The sequence below is a fragment of the Centroberyx gerrardi genome, chromosome 4 (genome assembly GCF_048128805.1).
Source record: "Centroberyx gerrardi isolate f3 chromosome 4, fCenGer3.hap1.cur.20231027, whole genome shotgun sequence".
Classification (NCBI taxonomy): Eukaryota; Metazoa; Chordata; class Actinopteri; order Beryciformes; family Berycidae; genus Centroberyx; species Centroberyx gerrardi.
The window spans coordinates 26151212-26168258 of NC_136000.1; the positions used below are offsets into that span (position 1 = coordinate 26151212).

General features: G+C 40.4%; 1 protein-coding gene across 1 annotated transcript; it reads right to left on the reverse strand.

Moving 5' to 3' along the window:
• Positions 1 to 633: 633 nt before the first annotated feature.
• hsf4 (heat shock transcription factor 4) lies at positions 634 to 14701 on the reverse strand. Its single transcript, XM_071923376.1, has 12 exons — positions 14576 to 14701; positions 10979 to 11087; positions 10350 to 10477; positions 8978 to 9102; positions 6965 to 7040; positions 6772 to 6839; positions 5566 to 5665; positions 4165 to 4283; positions 2642 to 2872; positions 2410 to 2527; positions 1825 to 1890; positions 634 to 693 (listed from the first exon to the last, which is right to left on the reverse strand). Exons 1-12 carry the CDS (start codon positions 14699 to 14701, stop codon positions 634 to 636), a joined length of 1326 nt encoding a protein of 441 aa, XP_071779477.1.
• Positions 14702 to 17047: the final 2346 nt, after the last annotated feature.

Genomic DNA, 17047 nt, shown 5'->3' on the forward strand with positions numbered 1-17047 from the left:
ATCAAACTCATGCAGAGTGGAATGAGAGGAATGGCAACTTCTCTGGCCTGAGGAGAGAAACAGACAGTACAGTAGAGTCAACCTGTGGGCATACATCACACCTCCACCTGTAGGTAGGTGAATTCCTACAGGTGTTGTTCAAGTTGTATTCAAGTTGTATTCTGTCATCAGTGACAGTTTCTGTGACAGTTTTAACTTTTCATAGGTGTTTTTTCCACATGTGAACATTTTTTCCAGTTAATTTCACATGTAAAGACATGATTCACAGATGAAAATGTCATTTTTACATGGGAAATTGGAAAATCCACATATGAAAACCAACAAAGCACATGTGCTTTGAATTCACAGGTGGATTTTCACATGTGACTTAGCTTGTTGATGAAAATGTGAAGTTGATTTTGCATCTATGTTAACCTGTCATGATGTTTGCAGTGACATCATTTCGCTAGATATTTGTTTGTGAACATTCAGAAAAGCAGTTCTGTGATAATGACCTTTCAGTCAAATTAGCATTGTAAGATCACAGTATATCCATCTTTACCCACCTATTCTACCACTACACCAGTAACTAAATGGCATGGGATTGTTACCTACTAGGTCAGATAGGGCAGTCTGTGGCTTGTGATTGGTCAATCACTGCTCCTCACAGCCAGTAGTTGGGAAGGCCTCCGCTTCCTGGTTCTGAAACATGTACTGTAAAGGAACACACACACACACACGCACACACACACACACACACATCCTGTTGTTGCAGTACTTATACTGTTTCAGAATCAATTTACTCATGTAGTATCCTAACCGCTGACCCTAAAGGCCATTCTGAATTAACAATTTATTTCATTTCATGATCCAATACCAAGATATTGAGAAAATGTGTGCCTTTGTATGTACACACACACAAACATCCATATATGTACAGTACACTGTGAATGTGGGGAAAATGGTAAATGTTTAAATTCACTGGCAACTTTGTGATATATGTATACATTTAGTGGAATAGTAAATGTACACATTTCCAAAGATAAATCATGTAAATCTGTAAATTGCATAAGTCTCACTCACTGATTTGACTGTGTTTTGTTGTGGGTATTAAAGGCCAGACATTTTGATATGTTGCAGTAGGATTTAATCATATTCATTTTGCACATTAATCATGGGTCTTGTTCATTAATATCTCTTGAGAACTGTGTTTAATAATGCAAAGTGTGGAGAGCAATGCTAAGTTGTCATGCACGCCCTCCCTGTTAAACCCCATCATAGAGTGAGAATGCAGCATAGGCCAGTCCAGTGTGGATACTGCGTTCTACCCATGTTTGCAGTATACTGAATACTGTATCTAATTGTCAAACTGGACTATTTGATCTTCATTGTCTAGTGCACAACTGTCGGCTCTTATTGTGACTATAATCAGAACATTGTAAGCTGTGTTGTCTGGTCAGTTGTCAGACTACGGTATTGTGTATCAGAATCACTTTTGTAGCTTGGCAAAAAACCTCCACCTGGTGGAGCTTTTCCACATTGCATTAGTGTGTGTGCCTCTTAACACATTGGCAGATAATGTGAGTGTTGATAGCCTATGGGTTCAACATAGATTTAGTTTGGTCAATAAAAGCATGCCTGGTTGATTTTATAGGCTTGTCTAACCAAAAGTGAAATATGCAACTCATAGTAAACTGTGCATAAAAAGATGAAGACCTAAGTGCACAAAACCATGCTTCCTTCTCAAAATTAGGCCTACAATTTCAAAGAATCTACAATAACTCAATGAAATGAATAACATGTTAATAAGGCTGAACTGTATCAGTGTCACACTATAGGACTCACTGATTTGAGGTTGGACTCCATCTCTGTAAAGTTCCACTCAGTCAGAGGCAGGCTTAAACTGAAGGGCTGGAGTCGAGAGAGAGAGAAGAAACAGGAATGAGACAAACATATTCAAAATAGGATTACACACCCTAGCCGTGCCTCCACACTGCCAGCAACATCATCAACAAGTCACCAGAAGTCCATTCATTTCCTATAGAGCTGAGCGACCAGGGAAATTTGGCCGATGTGCCAACAAGCTTGTTGGCTGAGAAAAGCTGAAGTCATCGGCCGTGAACGGCCAAGCAGATTTGCGTGCTTCCTTGTTTCCAAACCAATGTGATTTTGCTTCATGAACAATAGTTCTGCTTGGCAACTGCAAATACAAAATCTCAGAGAAGTTGATTACAGCCATTCAAAGCTTCCCAGTTCTCTGCATCTTTTACTTGAAAGACGACAGGCATGAATGTCTCAAAAACGATGCTTGGAAAGCAAATACCAATGTGGTTGTGGTATCAGTTTGCGAGCGTGGTATACACCAAATTTATCAACATATCAGAACATATGTGTGTGTGTGTCCACGTGTGTGTATACAGGCCTACTGACATCCATAACAGCAGTGGTCCCAGGTTCCACAGCGGTCTGTTGATGGCTCCTCAGTAGCAGCTGCTGCAGCTCCTCCAGGCTCATGTCCACATTCTCCACTGCATCAGACACCTCCACTCTACACACACACACACACACACACACACAGAGTAATATATGAACACACAAAGGAAAGGCAGGCAAAATATGTCTCTATGTGTCTCTATGTGTGTGTCCAGGTGTGTGCTCCTACCTGTCCAGGGCGGCTCTCTTGCTCCTCCTCTCGCCCATAGAGGCGGCCGAGCCCCTCCCCTCCAGCACGGACTGGACCATTGCAACGGGGAGGACGGGGGGTTCGGAGGAGCACACCTCGCAGGAGGAGGTCAGCGGCACGGCCTCCCCTCCTCCTACACCTCCTCCCTTCCCTCCGCCTCGCACTCCTGGGCTCACAGGCTCCTCTTTGATGAGCATCATGCACTTCTCTCTGTGGATACAATACATGTACAATTACTCTTGTTCCTGGAATTTAGGAGCTTTTTTGAGTGTGCAATTTTACTTTTACTTAAGTATGTATTGACTGAGGTATTGTACTTTCCTACATTTTAAATAACATTCATAACAGAGTACAAATTGTGCAGGCTCTCCATGTCCATTGCATCAGAAACTGGCCAACTGTGGAGCAGTGATGGCATTTGCAGTGATGGTACAGTCAGTTGAGAAGAAAAGAGTAATTGGCTTTACTTTATTTTGGAAAGTTTTCTTTTTTCCTAATTAAAAGAATCTAGTTTGAACTCTGTCCTCTCAGTATTTTAGAATTGCATGGAAATCGTATCTTATCTTACAGTGTTCTCTATTGTACAAAGTAACTCAGTAATTTTTATTCTGAGTACATTTTACTTTTACATCTTGACTTTTACATTTTTACACCAGTAACTTTACTTCTACTTCAGTAAAACCTCAGTAACAATTCAGTAACAATTCTTCCAATCAAACTTGCATAGGATATGTTCATACTTTTTCCTTATTCACTATCAGTGGTCAAAAGCTGCCTTAGTACCCAAGCATGGGTCACATGAAGATTAGCAATTGTTGAGATTAAACTTTAAAGTTTTTTGTGTTGTTGCCAAAGCATCACTAACTACCTGTAGCATTAGATGGGCTGAAAAAACATTGTATGCTAGTAGGACTAAAAACAGGGTAAATTTTTCAGAATTTTTCAGAATACCTTTCACCCAAGCATACTTTACTTATTTCACTTTTCAGCCTCAGGAAGTCTGCCCATGTTCTATCATGCCTGTGATTAATTTCATGCATCGCCTCCAATAACTATCTCATGGTCCACTGCTGAACACTGACTGCACCTCCTCTAGACAAAGACAGATTCTTGTGCATTTACTGTACTTGGCAAACAAACTGATTCTGATACACAATAGTCTGCTAAATGTGTGTCCCCTGACAAAACGTTTCAAGACTATTGTTCCATATTGTACCTTGTCTAAGAAGTTTTGTGTTACAATATCCTGTATATCATTCTGTTTGGCAATAGAAAGAATAGCTATTGTAGTGAATGATGCAGCACTACTGCAGAGTAGATACAGGACAGACTCTGGGAGAGGGATTCTAAGATGGGAAATGGTAACGTTACACTGGAAAATAATGCATTAAATGATCAAAAACTCTTCCAAAATCTCCATTAAGGGCTTCATCAATCCATTCAGTAAACATTGCAAAAATATCAATACCAATATGTAATTGGTTAATTTTCCAGTCACTCACCTGGTCTCATCAGGCTGCATCTGGAGGGCCATGCTGGCCTGGGACATGTCGGTAACGTCTGATATGATTGGTCCCCCTGTCAGCCCGCTGGTAGAGCAAGAAGCACTCTCGCTGGATGGCTGAGGAAGAAGAGGAGACGATTGTGATACTTTTTTTTTCTTAGCTGTGAAAACTCTCCTGTTTACATTTCCTTCTTTGATCGCCCGTTTTACTCATTTAGAATTTATGAAAATTATTGATAACACAACATTGCAGATATAGATGTTTCTGTAGTGGCACACTTCCTTACAGGCAACAAAGGAACATACAACACCTTTGCTTCAAACATGTGAAGGGAAAGCAATAATTTGCCTTGGAACTGAATGGGGCCTGTGTCAAATTTTCCAAATGATGGCAGGTATCTCATTTGGATCAAAAGTGAACCAGGCATTGATTTCTTTGTAATTGATTGTGTTTATATCCCACTCCCCCAACAGGCTTTATTTCTAAGCATGAGAGTACAATCATGTTGAGGTTTCCATATTTTTGTCTACTTATGTGTATGATTATACTACAGTGTGTATGCACTCATTGTATTTCCTGTATGTAATAATCCTTTTTATGTTATTTCTTTTTTATTTCTTGTTCTTTTCTGTTATTTTCTCCCTGTTATTTAGTGATGTCATCGTATTATTCTCCATAGTCCTTTTGACCTTTTCTTCACTGTGCTGTACTGTTGTATGCTGAATCCTATTTTGTATTCTTTCATCAATAATTGTTCACAAAAAGAAAGTGAAAATGGAATTCTGATAGAGGAAAAAGGAAGACTGGTGAGTGTTGGTATGGTTTGTTTGTACATCCACTCCAAGTCTGCAGCACCCGCTTGTCTACGTGTGTGAGATGTACAGGCTATGAAGTTTACAGTAGTAGTAGTGTACTGTAGTATGCAGTATATGTCTACTTGTTATCTAATTACCATTCAAATCTACAGGATGGTGAAGATTACAGTAAACCGCTCCCAAATCTATCACCATGCACTGCTTCCTGTACATGGGCTTTGATATGAAATGTTTCCCTCTAGTGTTGATACAACAGAACAGCCAGACTGGTGTCAGTATGGTGTAAAAGGAGATATCAACTCAAATAGTGTATTCACTATAATATAGTGAATACATTATGTTTCAAACTAAAAAATAAAACATCAACAACTGCTGATTAATTTTACCTTTGTAATTTTGGGTGCTAAATCAGGTGTCATTTCAGTGTATGACTCTGTACTCTGCCTTCCCTTAGAAATGCATACCATCGGTGTGTATGTGTGTCTCAGTGGGGTATAAAGAAATACAAATTTCTGCTGCTCAATTTTTGTGACTATGGCTGAACCATGTAACTAAACTGTGTAATATGAGCATGCTTTCTTACCGACTGGATGTAGAAGGGCTCATGGAGGGGCTCCATTGAGTGACTATGGCTGAACTTGGAGGCAGGAGGGCTGGGAGAACCATCGTCCAACATCAGGGGCCTGGAGGGATAATCAATATTCAATCAGTTACACATCTGAAGTGAGAGCAGCTGTACAGAGGTGAATGACAGGCTGACCAGGATCGACTAACTAATGATTGTGTTGGTGTTTTCCTTCTTTTTGACGGGCTGGGGATTGAATGGCAAAGATGTTTGATTTTTATGACCCTAAGGTTGTTTTAATTCAAAACACACTGTCACTGTATACTGTTCATGCATGACAATCATTCTAAAGGTTTCTAAGGTCAGCAGCCAATGAAAGTAATCTGTCATTTTAACATTTTTTTGTATAACTTTCCTCCTTTTGGAGCATCTTTGGGTTTAAGAAAACTTCTGAGTTGAATTAGAATGGGGACTTCCTAGATTATCAATTAGCGTGTGAATATGCACATTCATATTGAGATATTATTCAGGCTACTTGAGCATGTCATTTAAGAGTTGACACATATACGTAAATGCTATATCCTGTTTACAAAAGATTAGGTCATTTTTAGACAGCTGGAATATTCTGATATTAGCGTAAATATTGAAGAATATAAATACCACGAGGTTTGTGACACCTTGGATGGTTGCCATAGAAGTTTAATGATATTCTCATGAAAATTAGCACTCTTTTATGGGTGGAGAGAATAGAGATTGCTTAAAATCTATGGTGGACAGTGAATGAGACTTGCTGTGGCAGTATGCTGGCTTTCTGAGTCTTGTGTATCAGGCCAATATAAATTTCCTTACTTATTGCTTTACGGCAAATACTCTGTATCTAAGCATGCCAATCCTTTCTCATGCTGGGTTTGTTCGCACACCACACTCAGCAGTACAGCTGAACCAGCATTTTACACACACAGGCTGTAGCAGGGTCATGCACTCTGCTCTGCCTTCACTGTGTGTGTGTGTGTGTGTGTGTGTGTATGTGTGCGCGCGTGCGCATGTGTGTGTCTGACTGACTCAGCACTCGTCTCCATTCACAGCGTTTGTTGAGTTGGATTGTTCAGTTTGTCAGCTGAGCCAGCCCTTCCCTCTGCCCCACTGTGGCCCTGTTTGTCTCACTTTTGTTGATTTGCTCCACTGTGTTTGCGTGTGTGTGTGTGTGTGTGTGTGTGTACTCACAATTTTCTCTTCAGGCCTACAGAGCTGGGTGTGTTGGACTGCATCTGGCTGAACAGAAACTGAATCAGCTGGCAAAGAGAGAAAAAGCACAGCATGAATCAGCATCCTCTCTCACTCTGTGTCACACACACACACACATATATACATACACACACACACACACACACACACACACACACACACACACACACACCTTGTTCATGACCTTCTGTTGCTGTGTGTGGTTCTGTCTCAGTGAGACCACCTCCCTCCACAGCACCTCATTCTGCCTGGAGAGAGGAGAGGTGGAGGAGGAGGTAGAGAGCAGAAGAAGAAAACAGGGAAACCAGACGTTTTATTGAATTGTATAAATTTAAAGGATTTATGGTTTCTTTCACCTTGTCAAAAATCCCAAGCAGATTTACCTGAAAATAGTTAACTTCATGCTTATACACACGTACATACAGTGCCTTCAGAAAGTATTCAACCCTGTTGAATTGTTTGTAAATTTCTTGAAAATGAAAAATAGAAATACCTCATTTACATAAGTATTCAACCCACTGAGTCGATACATTATAGAAGCAAAACAAAGCAATAACAGCGTTGAGTCTTCTTGGATATGTCTGTATCAGCTTGGCACATCTGGATTTTGCGTATTTTCTCCCATTCTTCCTTGCAGATTTGCTCAAGCTCAGTTCACCTGTATGTGGAGCATCTGTGAACAGCTAACTAAAAGTCACTCCACAGATTTCCAGTGGGATTTAAGTCTGGGCTTTGCTAAAGGACTTTCACATTCTTGTTCTGAAGCCAATCCAGTGTTGGTTTGACTGTATGCAGTTGGACCATAATTCGTCAGTCCAATCTAAGGTCTTTAGCACTCAGGCTCTCAAACAGGTTGTCCTCAGGTATTTTTCTGTATTTGGCTCCATTCATTGTTCCTTCTATTGTTAGAAGTCTCCCAGTCCCTGCCGCTGAAAAGCCCCCCCACAACCTGATGCCACCACCATGCTTCACAGAAAGGAGAGTTGAGAGTTCAGTTTTCGTTTCATCAGACCACAGAATCTTTTCCCTCACATTCTTTCTTCACTGCCTTTTTGTAAACTCCAGTCTGCTGTCATGTGCCTTTGTTCCAGGTGTGGCTTCCTTCTGGTCACTCTGCCAAACAGCCCAGATTTGTCAAGTGCTGCGCTGACTGTTGTCCTTTCAGCAAGATCTTCTGTAGTTCTGTCAGAGTTGTCTTTGGGTTCTTGGTCATTTCCCTGACAAAGGTCCTTCTTACCCCATCGCTCAGTTTAGTTAGTTTAGTTTAGTTCTAAGAGTTTGAGTAGTTGTATATATATATTTTTCCATTTCCTAATGATGGAGTTTAGATGTTGTTTTCTACCCTTTCTACCCTGATCTATGCCTCCTCACAACTGTGTCTCTGAATTCTGTGGACAGCTCCTTGGACTTCATGGTAGAGTTTCTGCTTTGACATGTCATCTGTGGGACATTCAAAACACCTAATATTAAATCCAAAGTGGATAAAAATCCACTTTGACATCATGGGTCGTGCGTAGAGCAATAAGAAAAAAATCAGAATCTTAAACGATTCTGATTTCAGGCTGTAACACAAAAGGTCAAGGGGGTTGAATACTTTCTGAAGGCATTGTCCATGCCCATACACACACACACACACACACACACACACACACACACACACCTGGTCATCCCTTCTAAGGATGTTAGTGGTTGTTGGTGAGTGTGTGTGTAGTCAGGTGAGCAGGTGAACATTCTCTCCACTCATTAGGGACAATACCGAGCACAAAGCAGCAGGGCAACACAATGGGTACACAGCAGCTATTTTCAGCAACAATAGGCTCTAGAGAAAAAGTGAGGTCATCCAGTGGGTGATTTGTTCCAACTTAACAGGGGGAATAACGGACAGGTAAATTGCTGTTCTCACACTTTCCCCCCTAAAATGCGCAGTGAAAATGGGCATTTGAACTATAATGCATCTGAACTCCATTTTCTATACAAAGGCTATAGAACAATTCACAGTATCCCTCTAGGAGATTTTAGGCCATGCAATTTTCATTGGTTTTAACATGACATGGACAAAATCAACTTTCAAACCAAATGAATGTGTGATGTGCAAAAATGGAACAGGGTCGGGGTCAATAGGTGAAATGAATAAGGGCTCACACACACACACACACACACACACACACACAATCGCTCTACTCACTGTTTCATGTCTTGCATCTGACACTCCATGTTGTCCTGTTGTGTTCTGAGAAGTTGAACTTCATACAGCAGTTTACTGAGGTCCTCCTGGCGCACTTTAGTCTCCTCGCTCTTCACTATGGAAACCTGGACACACAAACACACAGTACGAGCGAGATTTGGTCATATAAACACAAACAAGCAGCCATTCCCTCTGTATGTGGTGTGTTGCTGATGTAGTAAGTGTCTGTTCTGTCTCTGTGAGCGGTGTCCTCATGGGACTTTGCCACTGTATACACTGAGTTTATAAAACAACACCTACTTTTTTCCATGAACTGCATTGAACAAGTGAATCCAGGTGAAACAACTGAGATATGGATTGTGCAAAAGAGGGTGCAATTCAATATCAGGTTCCTAATGTTTTGTAGACTGTAGTGTACAGTATGTCTTCAGCTATTCAGTGGTAAAGGATTTTCCCACAGGCAAGCAGGGACATATACTGTACATACACAGGTAGAAGTAGAAACAGGGAGGCAGTCACACACACAAATAATTGGATGTGTTGGATGGAAAATTTCAATCCCTTAATAAGACACAGTGTACAAATATCTATAGAGGCATTGAACTTTGGGAACTTTCAGTGTTCACTTAAGCTATCTCATGATGAAAAACAAAGTAGTTCTACGCTGTAACTTTCTCTATAATGTTTCTACAGTAAAATTCTATCACTATCACAGAAAGGCTGCTGTTTTCAATGTGTGCGTGTGCTTTTTGCATGTACTTGTGTGTGAAGTTGGATTTCTGCCATTATCATCTGAAAATTTCCTTAATGTCTTGGCAACCTTACTGAACCATTCATGTGTATTTGAAAATTCTGTTGTTGAGCCTGGAGCAGCCATTTCTTCTGAGCTACCAAAGTACCCCTAATGTGTACACGCACAAACGTGTAGAAAATAAATCTAGTGTCGTGTAAGTGCGGTGAAGGCGTCATTTACACGCCAATGCGAACGTGTGAACACCACATGTACACTACATCTAAATGAAAGGCATTCTGCCAACACAACATGAGTCTAATGTTTTTGTCTCCATTGTAAGTCTATGTACATTTTTTGCGTAATGTTAAGACGCTTACTTACCTAATAGTCCGTTTGCTTAGTCCGACCCAGTGTGACGTTAAAACATTGTTTACTTGTTTCAATTGATCCAGTTCACTTTCACACAGCTCCAATCCAAGCAGACTACAATTTGTAAACAAAAGTCATGTGCTTGGCGCTGTGCTCCGCTACAGTTTTGGCACTAATCACCCCCCATAATTTTCAGTCATTTTACTTTGTGTGTGTGTGTGTGTCTGTGTGTGTGTATGTGTGTGTATGTGTGTGTATGTGTGTCCATACCTTCCTCTTGATGTGTTCCAGTAGGTGTTCATGTCCCTGAAGGAAGTACAGATGTTGGAACTCTGTATCGTCTCTCTCAGGCTTCACCAGACCACTCTGTTCAATGTTCACTACCTTACGGAAACCATCTAGATACGCAATCACAATCACATTCACACGCACACACACACACACACACACTTATAAGTTGATATACAAACATTTAAGATTCAGCAGCAGAACAATGAATAATATTGTCTTACGCCAATAACTTTACCAGATCACTCTACTCTTACAGAAGCTAAAGACACACACAACAACATACAGGAGTTGACACCATACGGTTCCAATCACCTTCACAAGGTAAATCCACTTACATGAACCTCTGTTCATGTAAGTGGATTTACCATGTTCATAACACCTGAACAAGAACTTCAACTCAGGAAAGGAAGGAACAGCATAGATGCATGAGAAGAGAAGAGAAGTAAGGAGAAGATAAGATAAGAGAGAAGAGAGAAGAGAAGAAAGGACAAGAGAAGATAAGAGAAGAGAAGAGAAGATAAGATAAGAGAAAAGAGAAGAGAAGAGAAGAGAAGAGAAGAGAAGAGAAGAGAAGAGAAGAGAAGAGACGAGAAGAGACGAGAACTCACACATGTTGAGCTGTCGAACGAAGCTGGCCATATTATTGTGCTTGAAGTACTTGGGCAGAACTTCCTTGGCGAACCGTCCCTGGTCAAACACATGGAAACTAGTCCCAGTCTGAAAGAAAGGACACATAGCGTTGGTGTCTAGCAGAAACCTTGTATCACTAAATCGGTCCCTTTTAAATGGTTTTAGAACATTTTATAGCATTTCTGATTATACAATATACAGTGGAAAGAGAAGAGAACTGCAGGAAGTGAAAGAGAGCCTGTGTGTGTTTGTGTAAGTTGGCTGTGACATTCTTGTACATGATACATTCTAAGTTTCCTGACCTGTCTGGTTATCCATCATCACTACTTCTGTTTTAGAAGCTTAATAAATTTGGTTCCCAGTCTGAAACCAAGCAAGCTATTACTTACTGTGAATTAAAAGACAAACTTATGGGGTCGAAAGACCTGTCATGTTAGTGACCCCAAACGGCAGCGAGAGATAACTGTTTGAATTTTGAGGACTTCGAAATTTCTTATTCTTAATGGCTTCTTCTTTCTTTCATCTTCTACTTCTAGGTTTGGCCATTGTTGGTGAAGTTTTGTATTTCACTATTAAGTTTAGAAAAGTCACTTCCTGTGCCTGCAGAATATTTCCTGCCAGTGACCATGCCTGACACCAAAATTTGATTTAGGCAAATAGAGTGAGCGTCTCAATTAGGGAACACTCTTTTAAAGTGGTTCACACTGAGCTTCAGTTGTCGGAGCTCCAAATATTGGCATGGTCTCCTGTTTGGGGCCTGTGTTGGTAAGTCACGACTTGAGCTTACCTGTGTCTGTATTCATTGAATTGGGTTTGAGCTATTTTCACTTCATGGGTCTCATTGAGGGCCCTTGCTACTAAGTGTCCAACTTATTCATCCAGCTTCATCCTGTGTTAGCTACTCCAAATCTGCCTGGCAGACAATATTGTTTGGGTGCCCAGTTTTTAAAGCAATTTGGGAGTATTTCTGCCACTGTTATGAATCCTCAGAGTCCTAAGAACTCTCATTCAGAAGAAAACATCAGTCAAAGACACTAACGCACAACTATAAATGGCTTATCACCTCACTACTCCAGGAATACCAGAAAGATCATCATCTCAGACCCCGCCCCCACCCACTGTGTTTCATTTGGGGTCCCCTTTGTCATCGACAAGAGATGGCCTTCACCCAAACAGATGCTGTCTGGGCACCTCTGGGTGTCCCAAGTGTGGTAGGTAATCTTGCCACCCTTTGACTCCTCATGAAGCATTTCCTATCTACCACAGACCCTTGGCAGCACCATCACTGTTTCACCCTACTGCTGCAAATGCCAAAATCCTGATATCTGTTCCTCGTCTTTTCAAGTTTTTACTCTGTCCCCCGCACCTTGGAATCAAGTCTATTAAATGTGAGATCTCGAACAAGCAAGTCCCTTGAGATTGTAGAACAAAAGACTGCGTAAATGTGAGGCCAACAGACAGCAACTACTTCACAACACCATGGAATGCCTACTGGTGAAATATCACAAAGCAGTCAAAGATGCAAGAGCAGCATTTTTTCCCACCTCAAATCTAAAAATTGTCACAACTCTAGGATACTGTTCAATGTAATTGACTCAGCTGTCAACGTTTCCTCCACATACAGTATTGAAGCTTCACCAGAGAAATGTGAGGAATGTATTTTATTTTTGAGACCAAAACTGCTGTTTTGAACTGTTGTAAACCTATTCCACTAACGTTTCTAAAGGAGACTGCTAGTTATATGAAGTGCTCTTTCTGTCTCTTAGAGGTCTTTGACACAGTTGGACCCAGTTGGCCACTGGTACTTTCCCCTCCAATTTTAGGTATGCAATAGTTCAACCCTCCCTTAAGAGACCCAGCATTGATCGGCTGCCATCTCTATCAAAACAAGAGGGTTATTTTGTTCTCGAGCAAGTCGTTTTTAGTCCATTGATGTTGCATTTAAACAACAATGACAAATTTCAATCTCGTTTTAGAGCTCTACATAGCAGAGAGGCAGTCCTACTTAAGGGAAGGCAAGTATTTTGCGTATTTTCATTTCTGAAGTCGGATTTCAGAAGTTGCTACATCAAAATTATGTCACAAATACTCACACAGTCATTTTGAAAATTACAACTTTTAGGGGATTGCTGTCTGTTGGCTCCATGCCTCTCCCTCTCAGGGGCAGGAACTGTTTTGTTATGGAATGCACAAAATCTTACAAAATCGGTTGGCTCACATAGTAACCAGTTAACTAGTGAACACTGCTTTTTTCCAAGCAGAGTCCACTTTGGCCTTATTTGTATGAACCACCATACATTGCTGAGGAGATTTTATATGTTTATGTTATTCATATGCTGCAGTTAAGAATAGTTTTGATGCCTGCATGGACAACAGCATCTTGGCAATATTCATCCACACAACAGGATAAAATGGCAAAAGAGAAAGACACCAGCTGGATTGAGAGCGCAAATGATTAACAAGAAGTCCGTTCAACTGGTTAAACTTTTCTAAACCTTCTGGGGAGAAACCAAGAGAAACAGAGTAGCCAGCTTCCTGAAATTGTTTAGATATTTCTAATTACCTTTTATACATCACAGGACACTTGTATCCTATCCCCATAGATTTACTGTAAGCTACATTTACACTGAGAGATAAGTTTAAACTCTTGTGACATAAACTGCCTAAACAGGGTAAACTCAGATTCTATTTGTTTTCCTCTATTTAGATGGAAGAGGTCAGGCGTATGTGCCAGGAAGAATTAAAAATAAAATATTTAGTCTTTCGGTGGCTATGGTGTCATTGCAGCTCAGTTGAAAATGAAAGTTAAAGTTAATAGTAAGTGGTCTTCATGCTAATGCTCATTGTAATGTTAATGCTGTACTTTGCTCAGAGTATTTCCCACTGCGAGGGAACTGCTTAACAGCCTCCGTGTGCGCTTTGGCCCAAGAAATGCTTGTTTTCTCTCACAAGAACTTGCCTCAAACATAGTAAGCTAATGTTATTTTTTCAGCTTCTTTTAAATCTGATCTGGCCTATGTGTAATTTTCGTTGAGATTTCTTTAGCTTTTCAACGTTGCCTAACTCAGATGGACCTGTTATAGGCAGCATATAACCTGTTCAGACATTGGTGTGATTATGTTTAAAAATCATTCATTTCAACTTTTCAGTTCAACGTCATTCTAATCCATGTCACTATTTGATTTGTGAAAAGAATTGAAATGTCCATCCACAGTCCCTGTCCTACCCAGCTGACAGACAACAAATTATTTTATAACATCTACAGCAAGCAGGTATTAAATGAAATGTTCCATAACAAAATGGGCTTCTCCCAAATAGAAAACCACAGATAGGTGGTGAACACTCGCACTGAGTGTGTTCACTGAGTATGACAATGACATTTTAACAGATGTAAGATATAGGTTATATTCTAGTTTTGTTTTTTTATGTTATAAACTTTTATAAACTGACTTTATGTTTAATTTAACGTGGTCCTTTGGAGCCAAAACACCAAAACACGCCTGTTTTCTCTGCAAAACCAAAATAAAATTTTCACAGTGTTGCTATAGTATTTAAAAGCCTGAAAATTGACTCACGGCACTCCAGCAGATGAGGTGGTTGGTATCTGGGTCCTCCACCAAGGTCCACAGCTTGGTGAGGAAGGCTGGCACGTTGCTGGCATAGCTGCCATCGACACCCATGGCACCGGGAGACTCCTGCATGATGCCACCGCTCTATTCCCAAGATTGGCCACGACAGGAAAACAAATGTGTCTGTGAGAAAGAATATGTTTGAATATGTATGTATGTGTGTGTGTGTGTGTGTGTGTGTAGGTGTGTGTGTGAGTATGTATGTGTGTGTGTGTGTGTATGTGTTTGTAGGGTCCCAGACTAGTCCATATTTGAGAAACTCCGTCGTTTATGATCCGTTGTTGATAATCCCAAGTTTGTCGCCGTCTCTCTGGTTCCGTTTGGGTTGGTCAAATTCTCTCTCTGTACTTCTTTCTTGATGTGTCTCTCTCACTTTGTTTCTCTGCTTTTCACTTTTGTTTTTCACTTGCTATGTCTCTTTTCCTGACTCTCTGTTCTATGTATCTTTCTTTCTTCTATCTGTCACTCCTTCAGTTTCTCTCTCCTTTCTTTCTCCATCCCCCCTGAAACAGCAGTCATCCAACTGAATGTCATCACAGATCACAGTAGGTCCATGTCAGCACACACACACACACACACACACACACACACACGTACACACACGCACCATTCAAACCCACCCCCGGCCTCCCGCTAACAATCAAGAGACCGCCCAGTAAAACAATACAGTGTCCATATAAAAGCTTAAACAATAGGCCTACACCACTGTCCAACCAACAAAACTATAGGGCTCTGGCCAGTGGCCATGGTGAATAGTGTGGGGATGAGTGTGCATGTATGCCACAGGGAAAAAAAAAGTGAAACAGCTCCCTTTTTATTTCTGAATAAATGTATAAACTTATGGATGTTGCTGTGAAGTGGACATCCGTTTAGAAACAGTTTTTATATACATGTATATAAAAATCATTATCTAAAACCTTATTTTCCTGTGAATGCGTTGCCTCTGGTTCTTTGTGAGTGTTTTCAGAAAGTCAAGCTGCATTGATTGGACCCCTGCTGCCCCCCAGTGTCATTCAGTCCTATTTTTCATCCTCTATTCATTCTCTTTCTTTATTTTCCTCATCCTACATACTATATCCTACCTTCATAATAAGATAATTAGCATTTTATAATCTGCCTGCGTCCCAAAAAGAAAAACAACCAGTCTGAAGGTGTACAGCTATAATGGGTTATAATGTGTGTGTGTGTGTGTGTGTGTGTGTGTGTGTGTGTGTATGTGTGTGTATAGTTTATGCACTATCCCATCCTTATGTCATGTCTCTTTATGGAGCAAAGCAGAATCTACCCCAGGCGGTAATTTATTATTGAATGTTCCTATATGACTTGAAGTTAATTTGTGTTAATAATTACATTAATACTGTATTAATTGTAAATATCCCTGTGATAACTTCTTCAGTGGATGTATTCCTTAAACTGTAATAATGTTGCCCTCTTGCTTTCAGTTAATTTAAAAGGAAATGTCCACTATTTCTGTGTCTAGCCACTGCCCTCCAGTGGGAGAAAATAGCATTGCAAAAATCTTTTTTTTTTTTTTGTCCAACTACAAGTAATGTCTAAAAAGGCCTAAATAGCCTACACAGCATTAGATCACTACCAGTGAGGCCAATCAAATCACTTTCAATTCAGTCCAATCGAAACCTCACAGAAACAGTAATTCTGACAAAGTTGGACACAGCTCTGATCATTTCTCACCAATAGAATCTCCTCCTTTAGTGTCCTCTGGTATCCCAACTGTGCCGCTGTTTCTGTGTCATGGAGAAAATGGAGAACCATAGCCTTGAGTTCATAATAACGATTATAGGCTCCCCTTGTAGTTGTTACACTTGAGCCTCTTTCAGATGCTCATTGTTTGCCTGAGCATCTTTGACTCTGATCCTGTTGGTTGAATGACAGCATAGCCATTTCGTCAGAATTTTATCTGACATCCCCGCAATGTGTTCCAGTGCGCCGTTATGTGTAACTTAAGGCACCATCCTCTCCTCTGTAATGTTATCCTCAACAATGACTGACTGACACAGTACTGTGATAAGACATCCTGTAAGCATGTACACTGCATGTACATAATATTAGGGACACTTCCTCTTTTCATGAAGTACTCCGATGAGGTGAATGCAGGTAAAAGCCATTATCCCTTACTGATTTCCCTTATTAAATCTCTACCAATCACAAAGGAGCAGATGTGGGTAAAGAGAAGTCAGAGAAGGATTTTTAAGCTTTGAGACAACTGAGATGTGGATTGTGAAAAAGGGGGCTGCAACAGTATAACAGAGGTCTGGTTAATATGTTTGGTATAAACAGTTATTGGGAGAAAAAAAAAAGTTAATTTAAGATGTCATTCCTTAAGAATGATGTGAGTTATGTGATACAGCCCTGATGGTGGTTAAAGGATAAGGCTGGTGTTTTTTAATGCATTTCTTA